General features: G+C 42.1%; 1 protein-coding gene and 1 long non-coding RNA gene across 14 annotated transcripts in view; one reads left to right on the top strand and one right to left on the bottom strand.

The window, feature by feature from the left end:
* Positions 1-24,644, bottom strand: part of Adamts9 (ADAM metallopeptidase with thrombospondin type 1 motif 9) — a 141,161-nt gene that overhangs the window by 30,365 nt on the left and 86,152 nt on the right. For 10 of the 11 annotated variants that reach the window (XM_023561654.2, XM_003480147.4, XM_063257128.1 and 7 more), the window contains 2 exons: positions 8,900-9,067; positions 1,752-1,925 (listed from right to left, as the gene is read on the bottom strand). In XM_023561654.2, the coding sequence (XP_023417422.2) occupies positions 1,752-1,925; positions 8,900-9,067 (342 nt within the window). The remainder of the gene's footprint in view (positions 1-1,751; positions 1,926-8,899; positions 9,068-24,644) is intronic. The other variant, XM_063257135.1, reaches the window with a different exon arrangement.
* Positions 1,759-23,646, top strand: LOC106025796 (uncharacterized). 3 transcript variants are annotated; one of them, XR_001199354.2, is made up of 2 exons: positions 1,759-1,942; positions 9,190-23,646. It is a non-coding gene; the product is annotated as an uncharacterized LOC106025796 (long non-coding RNA). The 3 variants fall into 3 exon arrangements; XR_010050096.1 differs by having other exon boundaries at positions 1,924-2,120; XR_010050094.1 differs by having other exon boundaries at positions 1,924-6,074.

Raw genomic sequence — 24,644 nt, 5'->3', positions numbered from 1 at the left:
GAGATCAGAGAAGAGGAATTTCATCAGTGCCTGTATGGCAAGGACTTTTCATTCTTTGGGATTAAAAGGGAATTATAAATGGAGCTTGCAGTCTGTGACTGGCTCTCGTGTGTTGGAAAGCTGGCTCAAGTGCCAGCAGTCAGCTGCAATTCATTTCCAAATGCCCTGTCCCTGCCCACTCCTGGGAGCACCGTGAGGAGGAGGCAGCGAGTCTGTCATGAGAGAAAGAGGGCGCGGGAGGAAAGGGGCAGTTTTAAGTTGGGGGGAGGGCTCCAAAACAGGAGGCAGGAAGGTTCCGAGAGACCCGCTGAGGGAAGGAGATGGAAACTCTCCTCCCTTTGCCTTCTGTATCCGACGCCGCCACACCTGAACCATAGCGGACAAGAGGTGACTCTCCCTGAGGATCTCACAACAACTCTGTGGAGGTGCCATGAGAGCCCATCCTACAGATGGTGAATCAAGGCTCAGGAAAATTAAAAGCCCAGCTCCAAGTCACTTGGCTAATGAGAGGGAGGCCACGCTGGGATTTCAACAGGCCTGCATTATTCTAAGTATCCTGATACCTAAGAGTATGCAACTCATTTACTGGAAATGCAACTACGTTTTCTCATGGAAGAAAAGAATCTAGAAGAAAAACAAAGCAAAAAGACTGAGCAGACAGGGGGCAAGGTGAGAGCCCTAAGGAAATCGATGACTATTAATTCAGTGGAATTAATCTATGGGGGCAGGCTAGGAGACGGATGCCAGGGGGAAGAGTGCAGGTGGCCTCTCTCATGACAGTTTAAGACAGCACACTTAGCATTGGTTCATTTCTCTCACTTGCTATGTATGTATCACTTGGATAGAAGACACAGATTCCCAGAACCTCAGTTTTCTCATCTGAAAAATGGGATGATGATGATGATGATACTTTTCATGTCATCCAGGGGCTAAAAGAATGAACTAAGATGATGCCCAGCATGCTGGCAAGTCCAGGACAGTGAGGCCAACACTGCACACTTCCACTATGTCCTGAAAGCTACTCTGGTGCAGGGAACGCCGCCTTGTGACTCAGATCTTTTTTTTCACGTCAGATAGCACACACTTTATTTCATTCCAGTGTCAGTGGGAATGGCTTTCCACAGTGGAACATTCTGTCCTGGAAACTGAGTCTACCTCAGGCTAACAACTCCTGTTCCACGGGAGACTGCTTCAGGGATGCTCGGTATTTCTTCTAGTCAAACATTAACTTGGAGTGAGGGCTGGGGGGGGGGTAGGAGGATGAGTCTAGTTTATTTCTGCATTAAATAAGCAGTTTCTTGAGATGCCATCATTTTTTAAAATCCTGAGAACTCCTTCACTGATTAATCTGGGTTTCACACTAGTAGCTAGCTTTTACCTGACAGCCAAAATACAGAAAGAGGAAAAACACAAAGGAGGTCCTGCCTACATTCTGTCTTCTGGTATCTATACTAACATGACCAAATCCAGATGCACGGCTCTCAAATACCCTTCCCAGCTCCCTTTCTTCTGCGAAAGTTATCCACATGCATTTGGCCCAAGGTCTGTCAAATGTCACCCTCAGGAATACAGCAGGCAGAGGAAGCGTCCGATGCCAGGCACCCCTCGCCATCGGAGTGTGCGTGGGGGCCCCAGCACACCTCCTGAGAAGGAGGTAGCAATGCCGCTGTGCTCCCCGGGGGACGGATGTGATGCTGGCCAGGGGGTGGAGCCACACGCCCCGCAGGTGTGTACTTCACGGTTCTACTTACCTCTTGCCATTGCTCTGCCCTCCAAGTGTGGACAGGGCACGGTGGGGCTTGGCAGACACGCTGCGCCTCTGGCCTGACAACCGGGTTGCACTCGCTCTCTCTGGCTGCTTTCTGTGTTCCGATCTGACAGGCCACCTGCCGCTGCTGTACACCTTGGCCGCAAGACACCGAGCACTGCAGAGACAGAGTTTGTAAGTGGGTGCTTGGCTCTGGAGGTGGGAGGTGCAGGGGTCACAGACGAGGGGCAGCACGCGCCTACTTAATCCCTGAACGCTCACAGCTCTCGAGATTTCTAACTTCCCACGAATGAACCAGGGTAAGGTCCGCAATCTGGGACTCACTGCTCATCGGTGCTGCGGAGCGAGGGAGGTAAGATGACTGGAGGACTCTCTAGAGTTAACGAGAGTCCTGGAGGGTGAAGGGGTTGGGAGAGACCGCAATGAAATGCTCAGCACAACCTGGAAATAACGCTGCCATATGAAAGGAAAATTCTGAATCGTTTCTATCCTGGAGAATGTGAACTTCTTGAAAACGGGGAGACACAGTACTGCATAAGAAAATTCCTTGGCAAACTAAAGGTATAATCAAGAAGATTAAACCACTAGAGGTATTAGGACTGTGGAAGTAGAATTAATTTCTCTAGCCTGTTCCTTGTTTTTTATTTTTTATTTTTTGGTCCTGTTTTTGGAGACACGAGGATTCTTTGATTGTTTGTTTTTTTAAGCCACTAAAGTATTTAGATTTATTTACAGCCTCAGATAAAAATACAAAGAATAAAAACCAATAAGAAAAACTGTTTCCTTGGGGCTTTCTGGGTTCAGCTCTTGAAAAATACTGTTAGTCATGCCGAAATATTTTGTTGACCAACTTGTAAAGCACCATTGAAATCTTTAATTAACTTACCTCTAAATTAATTTTTTATTGGTTTCCTTGTTGCTGGGTTTCATAATCTCATGGGCAGGCCTAGAATTACTGTCTTTATTAAGGTTTTGACAGTAAGAGACCAAAAGCAACCTTTGATTAGAGAAAAGAACATGTTATAACACTTAACTATAAAGAAATATTGCCCAATTTTTGTGATAACTGAACTTTGTTAATTTGTCCAGTGTTAAGAAGGCAAGTTTAGCATACATTTAAAGCTGTATTCCTAAAAGGAAATCTTCTTAAAGAACAGAATGAAGCTCTTTCAAATGAGAAAGACATTCTTGTCCTATCCGCAGCAGTACTGGGCTCCCCTGGGGATCATGGAAATTCCCTATCAAAAAGCACCCCCAAATGGATTTTGCTGGGTTGGAAGCTTTTCTTTACCTCCAGTTTTGAGGATACAGGTGATACTTTTTAGAAAGTGGCTTAAAAAATTATATTGCTTCAGATGAATCTAAGCTGGGGTGGGGGGTGCTCACAGTTCACATCAAAGCTTAGTGGAAGAGAAGAAAATATTTTGGATCAACATCGCCATATTGTTTGGCTTTAATTATATTAATTGGATTGAATGAGTCTGTGACCCACAAGAAACCAGACTTCTAAAGAGATTATGTCCTAGGTGGAAGGGGAGGGTCTCTGTTCTCCAGTGACTGCTCTGGCTCTAGAGAACGACTATTTGGTGGCCCTGAGAGTGTCATGGACAATATTTCTCACTGGTTGCACTTGGGGAAAAAAAAGCAAACTGTAACATGGTAGTTACCTCACAAATGACAGTAATGCTTAACACCTACTACCCTCAAACAGATGAGCTACCACCACCACTTTGGCTATTTGGTCTCATAAATGCAGGAGTACATTTCTATAATAGCATTGTCCACACAGAAACACAAAGAAAGAATAACAGTATTGCAAACACATTGGAATTTGGCATGGAGCTGACATATATCCAAAATTTCCTAATATTTTAGTAACCTGAAGAAAAAATTTAAAATTTAAATGTTTTTACTGTGTATATTGTTATTTAGGTCATTAAGTAAATGAAACCTCTGATTATGGAGTAAATTACCTGTAGTTCAATGAAGGTAAGGTATAAGAGTTGTCATAAGTATCTACAATTTTAGCAAATCACTGCTTATAGCATTCAATAATTTTTCAAAAGACAAATTAAGACACAGGAAGCTTCAATTATGTAATATGCTGTTCTAATTTCTGGCATTTATGTCAGAGCCAGCTTTGAGCTACCATATTCAGGAGTTGTAACACAAGTTAAATGCACAACAAGGTGCAAACCCTGCCTTTCTGAATAGTCCACCTACAGTACTCGGCTCAAAATGCATCTGAATTTTTGTTCCTGCTCTGTGTTCATGGCGTCTTCCTCATGGAAGGCAGCGATTTGCATATAGCACCAGGCAACCTTGCTAGGCATATCTAGAGAGATCTGTGCTGAAACCCAGGAATGAAACAGCACCAGAAGGACTTCTTACTGACCCTGGAGCTGGTGCTTATGTTTATTCATGTGTGTTTAATTTTTTTCCTTCTGCTGGTTGTGCCTTTTGGGTGTGCCGTTAGCCGCCACTAATATGGTCCCCAGCATCCTTGCACAGTGCATTTGTGCTGTGCTGAAGGGAGATGACATCAGTTCTGAACTACTGAGAACTAGGTTTCGTCTCTGGCTGTGCAGAACTCGCCGACCTACCGAGAATTTGATGCTTATTTCCATAGCAAAGAGAGGCTCTATAGGACTTGTGATATGTGGGAAATAATACACACTTGGAAACTTGGGAAAGAATTTTACATACTTTCTTTTGGTGTTACTGCTGGGATTATGGTGGTGGCACTATTTCAAAACAGGAATTAACTTGAAAAACAGTTATATAAACTCATTTTTATAAATAATAATAGAAAACATTTACTAAACACTTGCTAAGCCAGACTCGATGCAGGAGCTCCTCACCTGAGTAATTCTTTGTTGTGGGGACCATTCCCTGAATGGTTAAGATGTTTAGCTGTATCTCTAGTTTGTATCAACTGGATGTCACTTACATCTCCTCTCACCCCAAGCTGTGACAGCCTATCTGTCTCAGATACTGCCCAGTGTCCCATGGGGTATGCAGTTACTCCCAGGTCAAAGTTTAGCTCTACACTAAGCATTTCTCTTAAAATATTTTCGGTATCTCCTAATATGCCTTTTAGGTAGACAGGCCATAAATAAACAAAATGAAGAACACAGATAATCACCTTACTGTATACAACAACAAAGAGAAACAATCAAATGAAAATTTTTTTAGGAAATGAAGCACAGTTACTGTGCATTAAAATTTGGCTCCCAGTTTTAAAATGTGGTGCTAATCTGATACAATTGTCTGAACTCCATCAGCAAGAGAGTGGTATGAAGGCTGTATTCAAACAGTGCCCCACTGCTGCTCACGACTCAAATACAAACTGAATAAACGGCAAGCAAAAGTCACTATAGCAGCTCTAGTTCTCAGCACTGCCCACGTGACTACAGTTTCCTTAAGTTCTCCAAGGACACGAGCTACATGTTTGCCACATTTCTGCACTGAATGTTAGAAGAAGACTTCAGCATCGGACCCACAACCAAGCAGGCTTCATTGCCATGAAAGGTCACGACCAACTCACCAGAGTCCATTTCCATATTAGCACTGAAGAGCTTCACAAAATTAATTCTTATTTCATTGAATCTAAGACACCACTGCAAGACATATCATTACCTTTGTGTGAGGAAGAAGGGAACCATCCTCGTTTAATTAAATCATGAATTTCATTGTTTGTAAGGCCCCTGCTTGTCACAAAGGCATTAAACTGTGAGGAAGATCTGTGTTCCATGCCTGATGAATGAGTTGATGGAGAGAACGCCTGACTGATGAACAATGGAGTGTTATCCTTATCCTAATCTGATCATTTAATTTGTTTTATTACTCATCTTCAGTAATAATATAAAAGCAAACCAGGACTAACCTTTCTTATAGGAACAGGGTAAGCATAAAAAATTGTACCCTTGGAAAGCTTTTGTATTATGAGAATACAGAACCTTCAAGTTTATCAGGCTGAATCAACAATCTGATGGTGATTTTTTGTCTGAAAACTCCATGGGCATCCTTTACCTCTTGATCAAAATTACCCAAACAAATTGAACATGAACTTTGGAGGGAATAAAAAAAAAAACTACTTAGGAAGCCTCCCGAGAATTGGCCATGCTGGCCTGGGAGGATCCAACAAGAAGCCAATCAGCCACCCTTTCTGGTAAGCTGTGCAAACCATGCAGCTTCCAGGAAGAGAAAAGTCAGTGAGCCTACCAGTGCACTGACTGAGAATCAACCACCCTCCCCTCCAGCAACCTGCTGGTTAGGAGGACAGGCTGAGTTGATAGCAACTAAGGTACATAAAGCAACTAAATGCTTTTACTGTCTGTTGATTTTGCAGGCTTGGGTATCTCTTGAGAGGATGACCATATGCAATAGCAAATATAGGGTTTTCTTCTGTCTTGCCTTTGAAATCCAATATTGTTCTCACTGCTTTGCTTTGTTCTGATTAGCTTTCATTTAATATTCTGTTTTGATTGGTTTTATTCTGTTTTGGTTTTGGTTTGACTTTGCTATACCTGATGGAATGGACAACTAGTGTGAGGATGAGAAGATATACTATGATAGCTATTGTTGTTTCCCTGGTATCCTGCTTTGAAGTTCTGAATCAATTTTGCTGCTTTGTTTTAATTGGCTTTGTTCTGTTTAGTTTTGCTGGATTTTACTATCTTACAACAAAAAAGTTAGTGAGGATGTTCAAAAAAACCCCAGCTAATTTTCTGTAGAACATCCAAGATTTCAAAAGATTTGAAATTTAACATTGCACCGTAAACCTCAAAAACCAAATTTTAGAGGCTATTAAGATTAGCCTTCTATCTCACATTCCACATATCACCAGGGATTTGGATGTTGTAAGAAAATGCATTAATTACTCCTCTTCCCATGAAGATAGGCTGGCTAGAATACAGCTATTAGAGGAAACCAGAAAGTCTAAATACAGAAGTATTTCTACAATAAGCAATCACTGCTCTTGCTTAATATCACTGCCTTGTAGTTATTTCTGTTGTCACTGGCTCATTAGTAAGTGGACAATCTTTAATCGTGCAGATTGTTTTTGTCTACCAATTATTGGGTCTAAAGTATCTTCAGGTATGCTTCTAAATTACACAAATCTTGTTTTCCCTATTTAGGAAAAACACGATTTGTGTAATTTATAATTCATTTCTACAGACCAAATCAGGACATTCTAAAGCTAGCCATAGACTGTTACATAATTGATTACTCACATCTTTTGTGGAGATGGTGACTTTCCTAGGGAATCATTTTGAACAGGTGTGGTTCTTTCTGGAGAGACATTCTGAGAATCCTATTACCTTCTGTTTGCAAAAACTCCCAGAGTTTAAACCTAATCATCCTAGTTTTGTAAGTAATTTTAGGGTTCCCCAGAAGATCACAGGGTGCTGGAGTTAAAACTCATTCTGTGTTTATTAATAAAGTGCAGAAGGTTCTTTTGTTACTTTAGTAAATAAATTTCCTTTTAAAATAAGCACTGATGCATTCTCTGAGGATAATATTCAGGAGGAAATGCAACTAGGTAAGTAGAGACCGAGGAACACAACATAAAATAACAGAACTAAAGTCTGCTAGAGGATGAGCTAATTAGGGTGGCAAGGTAAATAATGGTAGCTGCAGAATTCTGCATGAACTGAACAGCTCCCAAAATAAAAGGGCTGCAAGTTTCCACAGCAGCAGTTACCCAGAAGCCATTAAAAAGCATGAGCACGAAGACACACTGCCTCGAAAGTGAACCACAGTAACCCAGAGAGAGAATGCACCTTGAGGGGTAGAGTCCTTGATCATTACAGAAAATGAACCCCAACCTCACTGCACTGTGACGAGGGTCTTAGGAGGGAGGAGTAGCCTGTGCCCACGCACCTCCTTTCACACCCTGGGAGGAGGACAGGACAAAGCCAGGAATGTCAGCTCTGGACAGAGCAGAAAGACTCAGGCTGGGTAAAGAATGTTTGTTAACTGCATTGGAATGGCGTTTTGTGGAACCCTCCCTGAGTCACCATGGCCATATCCGGTGCCCTTACAAATGAAGATCCAGGTTCTGAAAGAATGGATTCTAGAGGCGCCCACCTTGAATCTGGTTTTCCACTGATTCTCAAGGAATCATTGGCATGATGTTCCATGGCCCAGGAGAACAGAAATACATAGAGCCTTACTGAGTCAGAGAAGGACCTGAACTACCAGCACTAAAACACTCAGTATTTTAGAAAAAAAAAAAAAAAAATGAGCCTTGCTATTCTCAGGCTAGCACCTTTGACCAAGGTGAGCAAATGTTCCAGTGTGAAGTTACCAGGTCCCGCCACACACTAATGATTCAGATGGCACTCAAATACCAAATGCTTATTTATAAACAGCAGCTTTCAAAGTTCCTCCTTAAAGTTCAAGAGGGAAACTCACACCTCCTCAGGTCTAAATTAGCAAATGTTTAACTAAAAATCTAACTGTAATCCAGGTCTTAGGTCCTTCCACGCCCCATGAGACAGACATGTCACACGCATCCAAACAAAATAGCCTCTTCCACCAAAAAGCCCTAAGCAAAGCACTTGGCATTCATTATTGCGTTAAATCCTCATAGGAGCCATATGAAGCAAGCTGGGGAAGGTTACACAAACCACACAAGGACGCCTAGCTCTTGACAGCTCTCCCTCTCCACCCTCCTGTCTCTGTTGTAAACAAGCAAATGGGCAGACAAATACTTTCTGCTACTTTTTCTTTGAGGAGCTCCAAGTTCCCACTCGGCGCCTACCAGGGGGCCACCGTCAGCTTCAGTGTGATGGGAATGAGGGGCTTTTCCAGTAGTGAACAACAGTGCCAGGCACAGCCAAGTTTTGAGGAGCTACCCTGCTGCAGCTGTCTCATGCCTATTACCACAGAGCATTTGTCCTCGAAACCACCTCACTGTGGGTATTATGCATAGCTCCAGGGGCTGAAGCCGCTCGTTCAAGGTCACACAGCTGTCCTGACTGTCTAGCTGCACATCCTTCCCTCCCCGTCTGCAGCTCTCCTGGGTGAAGCCAAAACCATGCAGAAGAAACACAAGCGAAGACACTGGCATGGGCCACGTGGCTGGAGGGGAAAAGCGGTGGGGAGGGGAGAAGCATCGCTCACCTGACTCCATGCGCCAGCCTTCCATCTGGGGCACCGTCCTCCTCGGCACCTCCTGTGCCCATGTGGCTTAGCAAGGTGCTTACAGTAATCACTTTCTAAATGGCTTCCATCTTTTGCCATGCAGTAAACATTTCGCTGCTTATGCCCTCGACCACAAGAGACAGAGCACTGCAATATAAAGCAATGGCAAGGTTGTTGTTGTTTTTTAATCACACGGAGTTTGATTAAAAACCTGCGTTGTGAGATGTTAAGATCATGTCTAACGAGAGTCAACATTCCTTCTTTTCTAGTGCCATTTTGGATAATATCTCAAGGCTTGACAGAGCAGGAAGGTGGCACAGGAAAAAATGTCCAGGGGCAATCCCGTATGGCGTCACTCAAGCGTATGGGTAAATTCTGACAATTTAGCTCAAATAAAAAGCTCATGAGCCTGAAATTACCATGGAATTTTGACTGAAAGAAGCCTGACTAGCAAACAGTAAGATAAATGTTCAACAAAATGCCTTGTGATTCACTTTTTGGGATAAAGTTTCATTTCTAAAATGCAACTGTGTTCAACTTTTTTTTTAACCAAACAATTTAAGAAAACTCTGCAGGTGTTTTCTAGGAGAAAGTTCTTATTTTCCTAGTCCATCAGGAAAGAGGTGAAAAAGGCACATTAGAAACTGAAAGGTAAGCTAGCAGGTAAGTCTGCCAATTTTGGGGGAAGGCATTACCTTTCAACTCTGATCTGCAGGTTCGCTGGACTGTTTTAAATGTGACCTTGTCTGACCACATCTAAGATATTTGACTTTGATTTCAGATTAGGTTTCTCAGAAAGGTTTAGAAATCAAAGTGCCCATGGAGTGTGGACAAAAATTTGATATGACAGTTTTTTGTAGAACAGGCAAGAGGCCGGCCCCAAGGAGTGCACGTTCAGCATCCACTGCTCATTAGTGATTACAGAAGGATTTCCCACTCGGATGCTAAGCTGCTGGCTTGGGCTTCCAGACACATTATTTCCCAATATAATGGTCTTCGCTTTGAGAAGGAAATGAATTTAAGAATGAAGAACAAAATGGGAAAATACAATGCAAATAGATTTCAAGTGTCATTTCCCTCTGTGCAGTATTTATTTCCCCCACTAACTTTGTGATTTTGTTAGCCTAGATCACCAAAGTACCCTTTTATGCCTAACAGAGCTATTTAAGCTCCATGTGAAAAAAGGAGCCTCATATTAATTCAACCATGGTTACCAAGCATGCTCAAAGTTATACCATTCAGAAATGTGCCAGACACATTTTGCTGGTAAATGTAAAGCATTATAAAAAGTTTAAGAGTAGATGGTAGAGCAATCTAAAGTATGAATATTAACACATTTGACTTTAATTTTTTATTTTATAAAAAGGAAACATTCCTTTGAGCCCTTGTCTAACAAATACTATGGTTTGCAGTACTTATTCCAGAAAGCTTAACAGTATATATTATGGACTGAAAGAGCCAATTTGAGCATCTTCACCAAAACAAAACTATTCATCATTTAACTTACAGTGTTTTGATGTACACAAAGACTTTGGGCATACTTTTCCTAGGTTTTCTGAATGAAGTTCTTACAAGTATTCCTATAAATTACTGAGTGGCCTAGTGACTTGCACAAAGATAATTCTTATTATTTGTGACCAATTTTAGTATTAAAAATGTTACTTCAACAAGAAACTAATATAATCATTATCACAATTTGAAATTGGGATAATGTCATCTGTTTATCAACAAACACTTATTAATACCTACCACGTTCCAGGAATTATGCAAAACACTGGTGATAAAGTGATAATAATAAAACTGACATAGTCCCTGTCTCACGGAGCTTACAGACCCGTGACGGAAATCAACATTAATCGAGTGGTGACCAAAGTAGTTCTTGATATGGTTACTCACTGAGATGAGTCCTGTAAAGCACAGGGGCCACAGAGGTGGACAGAGGGCTCCCTGAGGCAGACCTCGGGGTCAGACTAGCCGAGGCCGCAGGCCATGATGAAGACTTTGGATTTCATTTTGCAGAAGTTAGAAAATCACTGAAGAGTTTGAATTCAGGGTAAGGCATGGTCTGATTTCTGTTTCAAGCCTCTGCTTGACTACTGAGCAGAAACTAAACACGAGTACAGTGTGAGTGGAAATAAGGAAACTCTCCCAGCAAGTGACCGTATTTGTGCAGGCAAGAGGCAGAGGTTGTGCAGATCTGGCTGCAGTTTTTAAGCAGAGAGGCTGGTAAAGACGTATGCTTTTGAAGTAGAGATGATAAATCTGATAGGCTAACTGTAGGTTATGGGGGAAAGGGCAAAATCAAGGATGGCTTCCAGGTTTCTGGTTTGGGCAGCTGAAGAGATGGGATAACACGAGACAGGAAATACTGGGAAAACAGCATTAGAAGTGAAAAATATGTTTGTTTGTAGAAAATGGATTGGACATAAAGAAGATAGTAGTATAGGTGGCGATACTTGCTTGGTCAGAGTGAAGGAATACGGTGTCTAACAGTAATCAAATGAACCTGGTTGAACTTAAAACAAGGAATCCCCAGAGATAGTCATTTCAATACACAAACAGTTCAAACAAGCTGTCCCTTGATAGGAAGGGGTAAAAGAGAGTTGATGGAAAGACTGAATTAGTAATCGGGTGTGGGTATGGTTTAAAAGAAGCCCACCATCTGACAGAGGCAGAATTAGAAAGGGCTAAACTCATGCAGGGTCTGGCCGTATTCCAAGGCTTTGCATAGTTATCTCATTTAACCATCCCAGTAAATCAACAAAGCTGAACAGTGGGCCTGGGAATTATGAACAGAGACAGGTGGCTTCAAAATGGCACAACCACAGGCACACCGCTGTCCACCTGCTGCAGCAAAGGTGATGTTCCTGTTGGGAACAGTAACAGCACAACAGAACAACACAACCTCCCTGCAGTCATCCACCCGCGGTGGTCACTGCTATCCCCAACTTCTACTGCTAATGAAACGGAGACTGATTAAGTACTTTCTACACAGGATACCTTAAAAGCCTTGTTAATGTCTGGGTTGGCAGCATCCTACCTAGTGATAGGTGTCTTTTGTTTATTCAAGGACTTGAATGGAACTGGCTTAAAGATTCACCACACATATTCTTCTCTTGAAATTATTAAGATTTAAAAATGATCAGGGAATTCTCAAGGTAACGAATCTGACAGCAAACAGTCTTCTTGTTATGCTTTCTAAATTATCAATGAAGAAAAGCAGCTGTTAGTTGAAATGTTCAAACCTCAGAGGTTTATTAATGGGTCTATTATCTCTTTATGAAGAAGGTGACATTTTGATACTCAAATAAATACAGATTTCTGCTGTTTCATTCTGGGGGAAATTTCCATCTTTTCATTTCCAGTCTTTTGCCAGGCAAAAGAGGATTTTTACATCATCATGCATCATTAAGATGTGATAGTTAAGGGGGATTTAGTTGAGCAGCATAAGCACATGCCTGGCAAGCATGAAGTCATGAGTTTGATCCCCAGTATCAGGAAAAAAAAAAGATACAATAGTTATGTTTAGTGTGTCTCATTTAGTGGCTATATATCTGAGAGGTCTTGCTTTTGGGAACATTTAATTCCTTAAATTTGCAGATGAAATCACTTTTCTAGTTTGCACATAGGACTCTTGACTTTTTCCTCTTGGACAGCAACTCAATTTACTTCAGAGACTGATTTTTTGCCCCCCATCTTTGAGCAAAACTCCCAAACAATGTAAATCTCTGCTGACTTAGAAGCCCAAGGTCAGCTTCCCAAATGCCTGGACTTTAAAGTTATTGTCCCTGCAAGGCCCACTGCAGAGATGTTGGAACATAGAGCTGTGTTCAGACACAGTGCTGAAGCTTGCCACGAGGCCTTAAAACTTCTCTCATTTCAACTCACTCCAGACGTGGGCAGTGTGACCTTATCCTCTTTCAAGGATTTGATAGCTCTTTACCTGGATGAGGAAATTTGGAGACTCAACAAAAATGAGTCTCAGATTCCTGACATTCAAGACATCCCAATGAAGTTCTGCCGAGCTGCTAAGTTCTCTAGAAGGAACCCAGAAGACCAAAGGGGAAGGACAGAATTTGGCTAGGAAGCTTCCTGGTGGGACTAAGATGCTGATCTTAGAGGAAGCCCTGAAGGTTGGAGGCTGGGAAGACCAGAGCTGCAGCAAATGCTTATTGGGCAGGTGATCTGGCAGGGTAGCCTCTGACTCAAGTGTAGACACAGGAGACTCACAACCTGGATGGATGGGCTTCTGTAGGTATGGCAGGGGCAGGGGTGTTGACCAACTGGTACATCTTTCCCAACCTAGGATTTTTCTCTTGACCACACTGAAGGAATGTTAACCCTTTGGGCTCTGCCCGATGCCCTTTAGGCAAGCATCATTTCTGGCTCCAGGTGAATGGCTCGTCCATGGCCATGAGTGGATGGCTGCAGGTTGTATACCCGGGCTCGCCGATTCGTTCCATGCTAACTGCTGACAGTTGAGCCAGTGGGACCCTCAGAGACGCCCTCACAGACCTCCTCAATCTTTCTGTTTTAATCTAGCATCACACCTGGAGCTAGCATGATGGGCATGGAGGCAAAAAGGCAGGTGGCGACTGTGCCCTTCTGGCTCTGAGGACCCACATCCACGAGAACAAGAGCTGACAGCAGCTCCAAGGCACAGTCAACCCTGAGACCAAGGGACAACAGCAGCTGGCTGCAGGATGCTGGCTCTCACTGTGCTGAACGGCAGCAGAAGGCTTGGTGTCAGACCGAACTAGGCTCCCATGTGCCATTTTACCCCAGTGTTGGGGGGGGGGGCGGCACAAGTGACTTGGGGCTCTGTCTGTTCTCTGTAGGAGCAGGGCTAAGAAGCTCTTATGTTCACACAACATGAAAATAATAACTCAGTTCAACATCATCACCACTACTGCTTCTACTCAATGTGTTTTTTACAGGAATATTTCCAAAAAGATGCGCACTTAGAAGTATTAACTTACTGTAGTCAAAGAGGAACTTTCTAGCAGAGATCTCGATGGTAAAGGTGGGATCAAGTCTGGCAAAATCTTACCTTTGTGAATAAGTAAAGTGCTTTCCTTTCTAAAGGGCACAGAGAAATCCAGAGCAGACATTTAAATGTTAAAGTTGTTTTTCTGCTGTGCTTTCCTCTCCTATAGTCTATTACTTATTTTATGCTCTTTTTCTTACCAAAGTAAGAGAAAGAAAGATATCACATTCACATGCCACATCTCTTTTCTGCTCCATCATTTCCTGCTCACACCTTCCATCTCCAGGACTACTTCCGTTTCCTCTTTGTTTTTTGGGATGCCAGGTCTCAAGTGTCCTGGGACAGACTTGCTCCAGTGAGGGCCATTAGGGAGTCCACAGTCACTCCCTTCCCTGCTCTGCAGGGTCCTGGGGGGAGTGGACACAGTCCTTTGTCCAAAAGCCTGTCTCTTATTGGCCATGGGAACCCATGTAGGGATACTTTTGTAGGGCTTCTCACAAAACAAGAACAGCTCTAAAAAGGGCCACCAAAACCAAACTCTGAGGAGGAAGGCAGAGAAAGCTTCAGTAGAAAACAAGGGCTGTGACTTTAGGGCGTGAAGCCAGTGTTGACAGGCCTGCCTGATGGCTGTCTGTGCCTAGGACCACCCTGGTACTTATTACCATGAGAAGGAGCTGAGAAAGCATGAGACTGTCAGGAAACACCATAGGAGAAAGCGGATGTGAGGATGTGAGAAGTAAGCCGGACAGGGCACTGGGCCATCCTCCTGTCCCCATGGCTCCACAACAGCCCCGCCTTTGCAACGCCACAAAGACTAAGAAAAGGACTGAGATTCACATGTCAGCTCCTGGAGCACGCTCAAGGCTGCAGTCAGTACGATGCCAAGTAGGTGGCCCAGCCTAATAAGGGCAACACAGGCCCCCAAAGTAGGGAAACAGAACAGGGAGCTTCCACTCTCCACCCCCTGCTGTCTCCTGGGGATTGTGGAGCACAGGGCCCTCCAGGGGTGCTGCCCCTCCTCCACTCTCACAGTGTAGCAAGACAATGCCCAAGGGAGAAGACGGTCAGCAGAAAGCACACATGAAATCAGCCACTCAGGCTGTGATCCATTACTTTTGCTTTGCAAGAACAGAACTTAGCCAGTTTTTCTTCCCATGAAGGAACGAACAAAAGCCAAAAGAATCTGCAGATGCTGTACCTGCTGAATCTGATTCAGGGCTGTGCTACATTACCAGGCCCTGAGCCCCGTATTTCCAAGCACACTGATTACTTTTATAGGAACTCTTTCTTTTCGAAATTATGATTATCTGTCACCTGACTTCAGCTAAATTGTGACATCAGCATTTTTCAGGGACGAGGTGGACGAGGTGGTGCAATGAGGACCCACTCTGTGCCTGTCACAGGGGCATTTATGAAAGCAGTCTGGGTGGCAGGGAGGACAGCGGATGAGGCCTACGTCCTAGTACCCTCATAGTCAGCTGTGAGGCCTGGAGGTGAGGTAAGCAGTGGCGGAGAAAGTCGCCAATGGAAAGCTATGACTGGTCAAGAACAGTGGCCCAAGATTTTGGCACTCACAGGTGGAGATGATCAGAGGTCTGGGCTGGGGTCCTCAAGGTTACCCAGAGGCATTGGTCTGCAAGCAGATGAGAGTGCAGTGATAGTCCCACTTGATGTGACCTGTTACTACCCAAGGCAGTCAGGGACAGATCTGGGAGCTCAAGTCACCATCAGGAATGTTCTTGCAGGAAAGCAACCAGTGTAGTCTGTTCCTGTACTCTCCCATGCTGGCTCGGTGTCTGCTCATAAAGCTTATCCTCCCTCCAAGGTTAATCAGTCACTCAAGGTCAGTGGGACAGAATGCATTCCACTGCCACCTCTAGCCCTGCTCATGGTCAGTCTGGCTTCTCTTCCATTACCTCCAAATGGAAGAGCCATCTCACAGACCACTGTCACACAGACATCCAGCTGGCCCTGTGCATCCCCAGGTGGGTTCCACATCCATGGATCCAACCAACCTGGGACCCAGTTATTTACGAGCACTGACTGAAAACTGTGTTAGGTATTCTAAGGAACCCGGAGATAACTTCAGATATCTGCAAGGGACTTAAGCGTCCCCATATCTGGGAGATGAAATGTGTTAGGAGTCCTGGGACCAATTACTCACTGGGCCCAAGGATTGAACATTTGCAACTGTTTTTGGTTAACCAGCTGCGCTTGGGGTAAAAACTGTCATCCTAGGACTGAGATGTGCGTGAGTACCTGAACCTACATCCAGAGTCACTGGAAGTTCAGAAGACAGAGCGACTCTCAGTCTGCATTATTCGAGAGCTTCCTGTCTTTTCTTGTGCCCTTTCCTACACCTCCTGGTACAGAAAAGTCAAAAGCACCACCACAAAAGTAATATGAAAAGAAGACACAAAAACCAGTGAATGTGTCAGCGGCTCACAACATGAAGACTTGTAATTAAAAGTGACAATTATGTTCAGTAGTTTTCTGCGAATTTAAATGACCCTATACTGCTCTGAGCTACAAGAGTGGCTATAAGGTGGGGTTTTTTTTTTCCCTTTGAAGACCAGCATGTGCTCAATTAGCATTTTAGAATCACTGTTAGGATTATATTTAATCACTGACTTCCACGAGAACATGGCAGATAGATAACAGCAGCTACGGAGGTTCTCTGAAATAGCCAGCTTAGATTCCAGGAATGGTGTGGTGTGGGTAGTCCTAAGAAAGGGAAGATATCCCTGCTGACCCAGGAACGAATAATTAGAAATGCAATCCCGCTGCTATGTCGGAAACAGCTAAAGTCTCAGTGCTGAAGCTGGAACCCGCGCCTCTGGAAACCACGGCTTGGATTTCCTGCTGCCGCTGCTGCATCTGAATCGGCACAGCAGGGATAGAGACTCGAAAGCTCTAAGAGCAGGAATCCGCGAACCGAGTTGAGAGTAGAGCTGGTGGAGAGCCTTGCATCGACCTGTGGTGAGTGAGAGGAACGGGGACCCTTCCATAGACTAGGAGGCTACAGCAGAGGACATTGTGGGACTGGGCAGACTAGCCGGAACAGGACAGTGCAGTGACTTCAGTCACATATTCCCCTCTCAAGCAGGATTGGTGGGGAGAGCTTGACCTGGGTGACACCGCGAACTATGACTCATTAGGCTAGCCCAAACCAGGTCCCTGTGCCTGGCAGTGCACCCTAATGCAGTGAGGCCTTCAGCAGGTTGACTGACCTGGAGGGGCAGGCCCAGCATACGCTGCCCAGGTCTGTGTCTCCCTAGTATACTGCAGTGGGTGGGAACACCTAGCTGGTGTGATTCAAACAAACTGTAACTGACAAAGGAAGAAACTGGGCCTCCTATTTATGCTTGTATGGAAGGAACAAAAAGAATGGGAAGAGGGAGCCACAAGAAAGGGTTCTCGGTCCCCAATCCTGAGAACACTGATCCAGGAAAGGTAAATGCAAAGGAGAATGAAGACAGAAAACATGCAATATCAGGCACGGCACCAATAGACATAAAGCAATATCTCCGGGACCTCATAGATGAGTTCAAAAGTGAAGTATTTAACCAAGTAAAGCAAGGTATAAGTAGAATAGTTAAAGAAATGCTAAGCACCTCCCAAGAAAAAACAGATGGTGGAATGGAAGAACAGAAAAAAAAGGGGAGAATTGTTTAATGGAGAAAATAGAGAAAATGGAGAATACATGAAACAGGTTCAAAGAGATTACCAGGAAACTAAAAACTCTATTGAAAGATGGCATAACAGCTTGAAAGAAACTAAGGATAGATTATCTGAATGGAGGACAGATTTGTAATGTGAGAGCATGAAAGGAAAAACTTCTTAAAAATAACAAGGAAACAAGCAGTAACAATACAAAGGCTAGAAGATGATAAGAGGATCTATAACTAAGAATTAAGAATGTAAAGGAAGAAGCAGGGATACAAACAAATGAACGATAAAGGCTATTCACAGAAATAATCAAGGAGAACTTCCCTAATATGGGAAAAGGTAAAGATACTCAGATGTATGAGGCATACAGGACCCCAGCCACCTACAACCCAAACAGAACTACACCCAGGCATATAATAATCAAAATTCCAGAAATCCAATATAAGAACAGAATATTAAAAGCTGTCAGAGAAAGACAGATCACTTACAAGGGAACACCCATCAGAATTACAGCAGACTTCTCAGCACAAACCATCAAATAACAAAGAGCATGGGGCAAAATAATTCAAGCTTTGAAAGGCAATGACCTCCAGCCAAGATTGATATATCTTGCACAACTGTCCCTAGAAATTAATGGAGAAACAAGGTTCTTCCAGGATAAAAAGTAGGGGAATTTGCAACCACCAATTCAACTCTACAGAGAATACTGCAGGACATTCTAAAAGAGAAACATACCAAGATTCCAGAAACAGTGGCAGAGAGGCCACAATGAATGGAGCAAAAAGCGAAATGAAGACAAACTGACAACTAATAACGAAAAAGAGCTCAACAGAAATGAGGCAGAGAAGATTGGAGGATATGAACAGCTATTTTGGAGAAAACAAGACATCATAATAGCTAGTGCTGATTTAATATCATCTTGTTTTGAAGTCCCATTAAGCTTTTGTTCTACTGTCTCCATCGGTCTTAACATATTATATCTTAATGGATTTTATTATATGTGATAATATAAACAAAAATTTTTATAGACAAGGAGATAATACAGAAACCATTGTTTATTTTCTGTTAGTTGATTCTAAATAACCTGTAACACTGTCATTCTCTTGAATGGTTTTACATTGTCTTGATATGTTTGATGCTACAGTATATGAAGTTATACTCAAAGATTTCAAGGAAAGAGACACTATGGTAACTACTTTTATGTCGGGATATCTTGTGGTGAAACACTATTTTGCTTAAATGGTTATGTTCTGACCTGTGCTGTTTTGTTGTTAAGTCCTCTTTTATCTCAATCTTTTTATTATTTATTTATTTATTTATTTATTTATTTTTATTTAAGGGAAAAAATAAAAAATAGCACGATATATTATAGTAACCCACTTTGATTTCCTATTAACTTGATTTGAAACCCTGTATTGCTCTCACCATCTTGTTTTGACTGATTTTACTCTATTCTGTTTTGCTTGATAGTACCAAGTTTGAGTATAGGCAACAACTGATAAGACAATAAGACTCACTATGATGCCCATTCTGGTTTGACTATTGTCTTCTTTTAAAGTCCTGTAATGTCTCTAATGTTTTGGTTTTATTGGTTTTGTTCTGTACCGTTTTCTTCAATTTTATTATAACTGATGATATAGGCAATCTTTTTAAGATAGCAAGAGGCATTATGGCAACCATTGTTGATCACCTTGGATTCTGTTTTTACATCATGTACTACATCCATCCTTTTGATTTGACTGACTCTGTTTTGTTATGTCACATTTGGTTTTATTCTCTTCAAAAAAAGGTAATAAGAACTGTGGGAGTAATAAAATGCAAAATGTGTAATTGTCATTGTAAAAAAGAGAGGAAAAGAAAGTGCTCTAAAGGATGTAACTGCACATATATTTAAGTGTATAAGATAAGATAACCATATTACTGAGTTTTTGTGGATCATTGAACAGAACTGTTTGCAGTCTTACTGTTTGAAGGTCCATTTTATATGCTTTAATTTTGTAACTTGAACAACTATTTCTAAGATGATAATATGTAATCTATTAACTAGTGATTTCCTACTGTTTTTGTGAAATTCTGTATAACTTGTACCTTTTTGTTTTTTTCTCCTTAAATAAAATTTTTAAAAAAGATTATATTTAATCAAAAGTCAAAATCCTAATTATAATTCTGAAGGACTTTTGATAGAGTCCATTAGTAATTTAACATTCTAATTAGTTCTGGAAGATGGCATTAGTCACCTTATGGAAAACAGATTATCTCTTTAATATTGGACACCAGTGAGAACTACTATATTTTTGTGGTCTTTGTCAAGTAAAGTTTAGATGTGATAGAGAAACTGGTTATTTCATTAGCACACAGGTCTCACCACGGAACTTCTGATGCCCCTGCAGTGTTGGGGTTTAGTTTGTGTGGCTTTCTTCAAAAATAGACTTCCTGACCACTCTCTAAGTTCTGGAGTCACTCTGGTATTATTGCCATTGTTTGTGACCTTTTTCAAGAAGATTTAAGATTGATCTGCCTTCTAGAATCCTGAGCTGTGTCATGCTCTTTACTCCTCTGATGTTGGGCTTATGTCTGCATGTTGAGTGTGTGGCATGGGGTTGGAAAGTCATAAACACACAGCATTTTCCACCTGATAAGGCAGGAAAGATATGCCAAGAGGAAATGTGACACTGAGAGGTAGAACTTGGGAATTTCTTCTTCAGAAGTTCACTCACAGAAAAGCCAAGTCAACACCACCCATGTGGAAAAGCTGACCACCCGAGTACTGTCTTCTCTGATGTGTCAGAAAATGAAACTAAAAACTGGGGGCCAGGGGATTTAGCTCAGTAGCATAAGTTCCTGCCTGGTAAGTATGCGGTAGTAAATTCAATTCTTGGTATAAAAAAGAAAAAGAAAGAGAAAGAAAAGAAAGGAAGGAAGGAAGGAAGGGAGGGAGGAAGAAAGAAAGAAAGAAAGAAAGAAAGAAAGAAAGAAAGAAAGAAAGAAAGAAAGAAAAGAAAAGAAAAGAAAGAAAGAAAAGGAAAAGTGATTGACAGGTAACTCGCATAAAAATTTGGTGATGTCTACAAGTTTCTCTTCCTTGAGAGGAGGGAGAGAACTATTTTATAACTATAAAGACTTCTTTGCCCTCAAATACAGCAATCTGGTATCAAGTATATTTCACACATGCTACAGATTACACCTAATTTTTGTAAGAATATAAAAAGATAAAAATTCTGCTGTGAGAAATGCATAGAACTGAGGGAGAGAGATGGATTCCCCATACACCAGCAGACATCAGGCAATGACTGGGACATTCTAGTTGGCACAGCTGAGAGGGTACAGTGCTGACATCTACTGTGCACAGACCGAGGATACTGATAATTATACCACAATGCCTGCTTCAGTCAGCTGTGATGAGGAAGGCTGGACCCAAAAGTTGAAATGCCCACAGTACTGAAGCTGGGAAACCCTGGTTCATACTTGAAGTCCACCGAATGCTCTGGGGATCACTATCCGTGTCTCCAATTAGAAATTCAGTCTCTCACTTCCCAGATAAAAGAGTGTCCCAAGGAGAAACCTAAGTATTCTGGTGCTCAAGCTTGACCAATTGCTATTTATTGCTGGACTGTTACATACCCGCATATTCTACCACCGATGATTAAAGTTAAAACTAAAAAAGGCCCTGTATCACATGCATTGTCAGAGCTACAGGAACAACCCTAATGTCATGTGTATGGTGAAGAGCAACCTTTGCTTTCTTAGAAATGCCCACCTACATTCACGTCACCCTTTACAAATTGTTTGCGTAACCAAAGCTGTCATGAAGGTCTGTGGATCCTACTGGGCATGTCTGTTCACAATGACCACACTTCCGGCTCTCCCCAACATCCTCAAGAGGATAGTGCTGCATCATAGTGTGCAAATTCATGGCCTGGAGAGCCAGCCTGGACACCAGACAGTGCTGGACCTACAGGCCTAGACAGCTTCTTATCTACTGGGAAAGTCAATGCTCTAGAGAGAAGAGCTTCTGCTACCTCTGCGATTCCCTGCAACTTTGACTTCTGAACAGGATGTGTTCTTCTCTTCAGCAAATTTCTCAACTATTGCATTGTTCTGAAATTTCACATGGAACTATTTTTGTTGTCAGAAACTGTCCTAGCACTTTGCATGGTAGCAGCATCCCTAGCATCTGCTCCCTGGACCCTAATAAGACCTCCATTCCTATTTGTAATAATCCAAACTGTCTCCAAACATTACCAAAGGCCGGAGTAGGGAGTGCTGGTGTTGCTGGTAAACAAAACAAAACACCCTGTATTTAAGAACCACTAAGCTCTTCCAACGTAGCTTGGGCAAGGAAAGCTTATCAAGTTCTCAGAAGTGACTTGATTTTAATCAAATGTGCACAGGAGGGGCACACAAAGCTTCTTTATGGATAGAAGTTGGAGAGATTCTCACATCCCCTCAGCAAGCCAAAGGTGGAAAGCCTGGTGTACCGAGAACGTGATATGTGCAACGTGAAATCAATTCCCACGCGTAACAACAGGGATCCCAAATACAATGAATAGCATTTCCTCCCTGATGTCATGTCCCTGACCCCATGGGGTTCCTGGACATGTCATGTCTGATTCAAAGATGACCAAGGAGATGGAAATGACTTCATTCATGATTTCTGCCAACAATCAGGCAGGAATAGGTGAGGTGGCTAGGTGAGCCTGTTTTGTTTTGCTTTGGGCTCAAGAAAAACAAACACAAACAGCACACAGTTTGGGAAAAAATCTTTCATTTTCAAAGGAATCTGGACTCTTGGTAGCAGTGGATTAAAATGAGCAATTGGATATGGTCTGCTATCTAGTGGAACTTAATTTCAAGACTTGCAACAAAAGTCAGGGTTTCTCTGAGAAAAGGGAAGTAAAAACTCCTCACTATTCCCAAAAAGGGTTTTATTTCAGTTGCGGAGTGAGGGGGGATACAGGGAAGAGAGGAGAATACCAGGAAGGACCCAAAATGGTTAACAGTAGGAAAGACCACATCTGCTGAGCTATGACTGTAATACCTACTGCTTTTATTATCATTTTATTAGGGTACAAATCTGGATTAGAAACAGCTCCTTAAAATGTGTCATCCTTTTTAAAGTCTTGAGATAAATCCAGATCTACTCTTTAGTCTCTTGTGAAAGAAAACACATACTCCAGACATATTTGTACTTTTGAAAGAAATGCAAAACAATATATTTTGAACATTTTCAGACTTTCAAAAATATCTTTTATTCTCCTATCTAGAATCCCAAACTACCAACTTTTTACAAGTGTTCCTCCTCCTCTATATACCATTATTTTGTCTTTTCCCTGAAGAGTTTGAGAACAAATCAAAGACAGAATGCCCCATCATCACTAAATCTCTATTTTCCCACATTGAGGGGACCATTCTACATAAATATCATCTAATTCTCTAAATCAGGACATCACTATTGACACAACACCACAGAACAATTCCGTGTCTCTTCATTTTTGCATTTCTAGATCAGTCTAGTGAGAGTTCAACCTGTGAGGAGCTGGGTCCATTCACTCATTCCAACACTGTCTGCAGCCCCCGTGCAGAAGGCACCATGTTTGTCAGCCTCTTCATCCAAGAGGAAATAAAGGTTGAAGGATCAAACAGTCACTTGAGAAACCAGTTTTTCACTTGATACACGGTGTTTCTGTCTACATTTCTTGTCCAGTCTTTGCTAAGCAACAGGAAACAAAGCTATTCTGGTTTGTCCTGTTAGATTCTCTCCTCTTCATTTTAGCAGGTTCCCCAAACTGTCTACCTGCCACATGGATCAAGGAACACAGTGATGGATGGAAAAATGAGGGGCAAAGAGAAGAGAGAATGAAACACAGAACCAAAAGCCACCGACTGTTCCACCTGTGGAGATGACAAGCTACCCAGTGACACAGTGCAAAGGCAGAGTCTGATTCCTGTTACTAGTTTTAGCTCAGGAAATGGTTTGAAGACACTGCAAGACATTTAGTATGTTTCATCTCAACCAGAGAGGAGTTAGTGTGGGGTCATTTTCAATAAATTTTAATGTCATTTTTCATAACTCACTTGTAGTGCACTTACTCTTTGCAAACAACCTCATCACTGTCAACATCTGTAAAGTCTCCTAAATAGTAACATCTGATTTAGCAGCCTAATTATCTACTGGACACAGACTTTGATTTACTGTCTCAAGGTGTTTTTTTAATGTTTTTTTTTTTTTTCAAAGACAAGGTCTCTCTGTGCAGTCCAGGCTGGCCTCAAACTCCTCCCACCTCTTAACCTCCTGAGTGGTGGCTTACTGGTGTGCACTGCCACACTTGGCTTTCATTTCTCTTTAGAAATGAAAAGAAAAATCACCCAAAGTGTGCTTAACAAATACTGGGTGAATTTTTTGAAAGTCTGAAAATTCAGTCTTCAAACCTATCAGTTACTTCCTAGCTATGTGGCTTGGTGTCAGTCAGTTCACTTGTCTTATGGTGCTGAATTCAACAAGTAGGAGAGGAGTAACCCAGGCAATACAGGTGAATTGCTTAGGGCAATGCTTAATCAGAGTAAATGCTCCACAACATAAGCCATTATTAAAAAATCAAAGTCCTCCCTACAACTATGGAAGGAAATACACAATGCAAAATCAGTTTTTTGTGAGTCTAGACTAAAGATATCTATTCATTCACTTTCTGAGACACTTCAGAAGAAAATGACTTAGGGAGAAGTAATTACCACAATTACTTCTCATTTTAGTGGTTAGTCTGAGAATAGCCTTAACAGTCTTGCAAGTGCCTCTGGGAAACAAAGCACTTGCCAGCTTATAGTTTAAAGCAGAATGTTGCTTTGTAGGGAAAAAAGTCTCTATCTGGTCACCAGGAAAAATAACTGATGACACCATCAGTCTTTACAGCCAAAGCTGTTGCATACATTTAAATTTCTAGACTGCTGTAGTACAAGGTATGTTTTAATGAATTCATAAGTTTTATTAACACTGCAGAGGACAAGGTTTGCCAAGTTAAATGACAATTACAGTAATGGAGGAGACTGCCTCAACTCTGATCCTTATGAAAT

This window comes from Cavia porcellus, unplaced genomic scaffold, assembly GCF_034190915.1.
Source record: "Cavia porcellus strain 051 isolate PalLab524CR breed Dunkin Hartley unplaced genomic scaffold, mCavPor4.1 scaffold_10, whole genome shotgun sequence".
Classification (NCBI taxonomy): Eukaryota; Metazoa; Chordata; class Mammalia; order Rodentia; family Caviidae; genus Cavia; species Cavia porcellus.
Note: the sequence above shows the minus strand (reverse complement) of the source record. Positions and strands in the feature narration are given on the sequence as shown.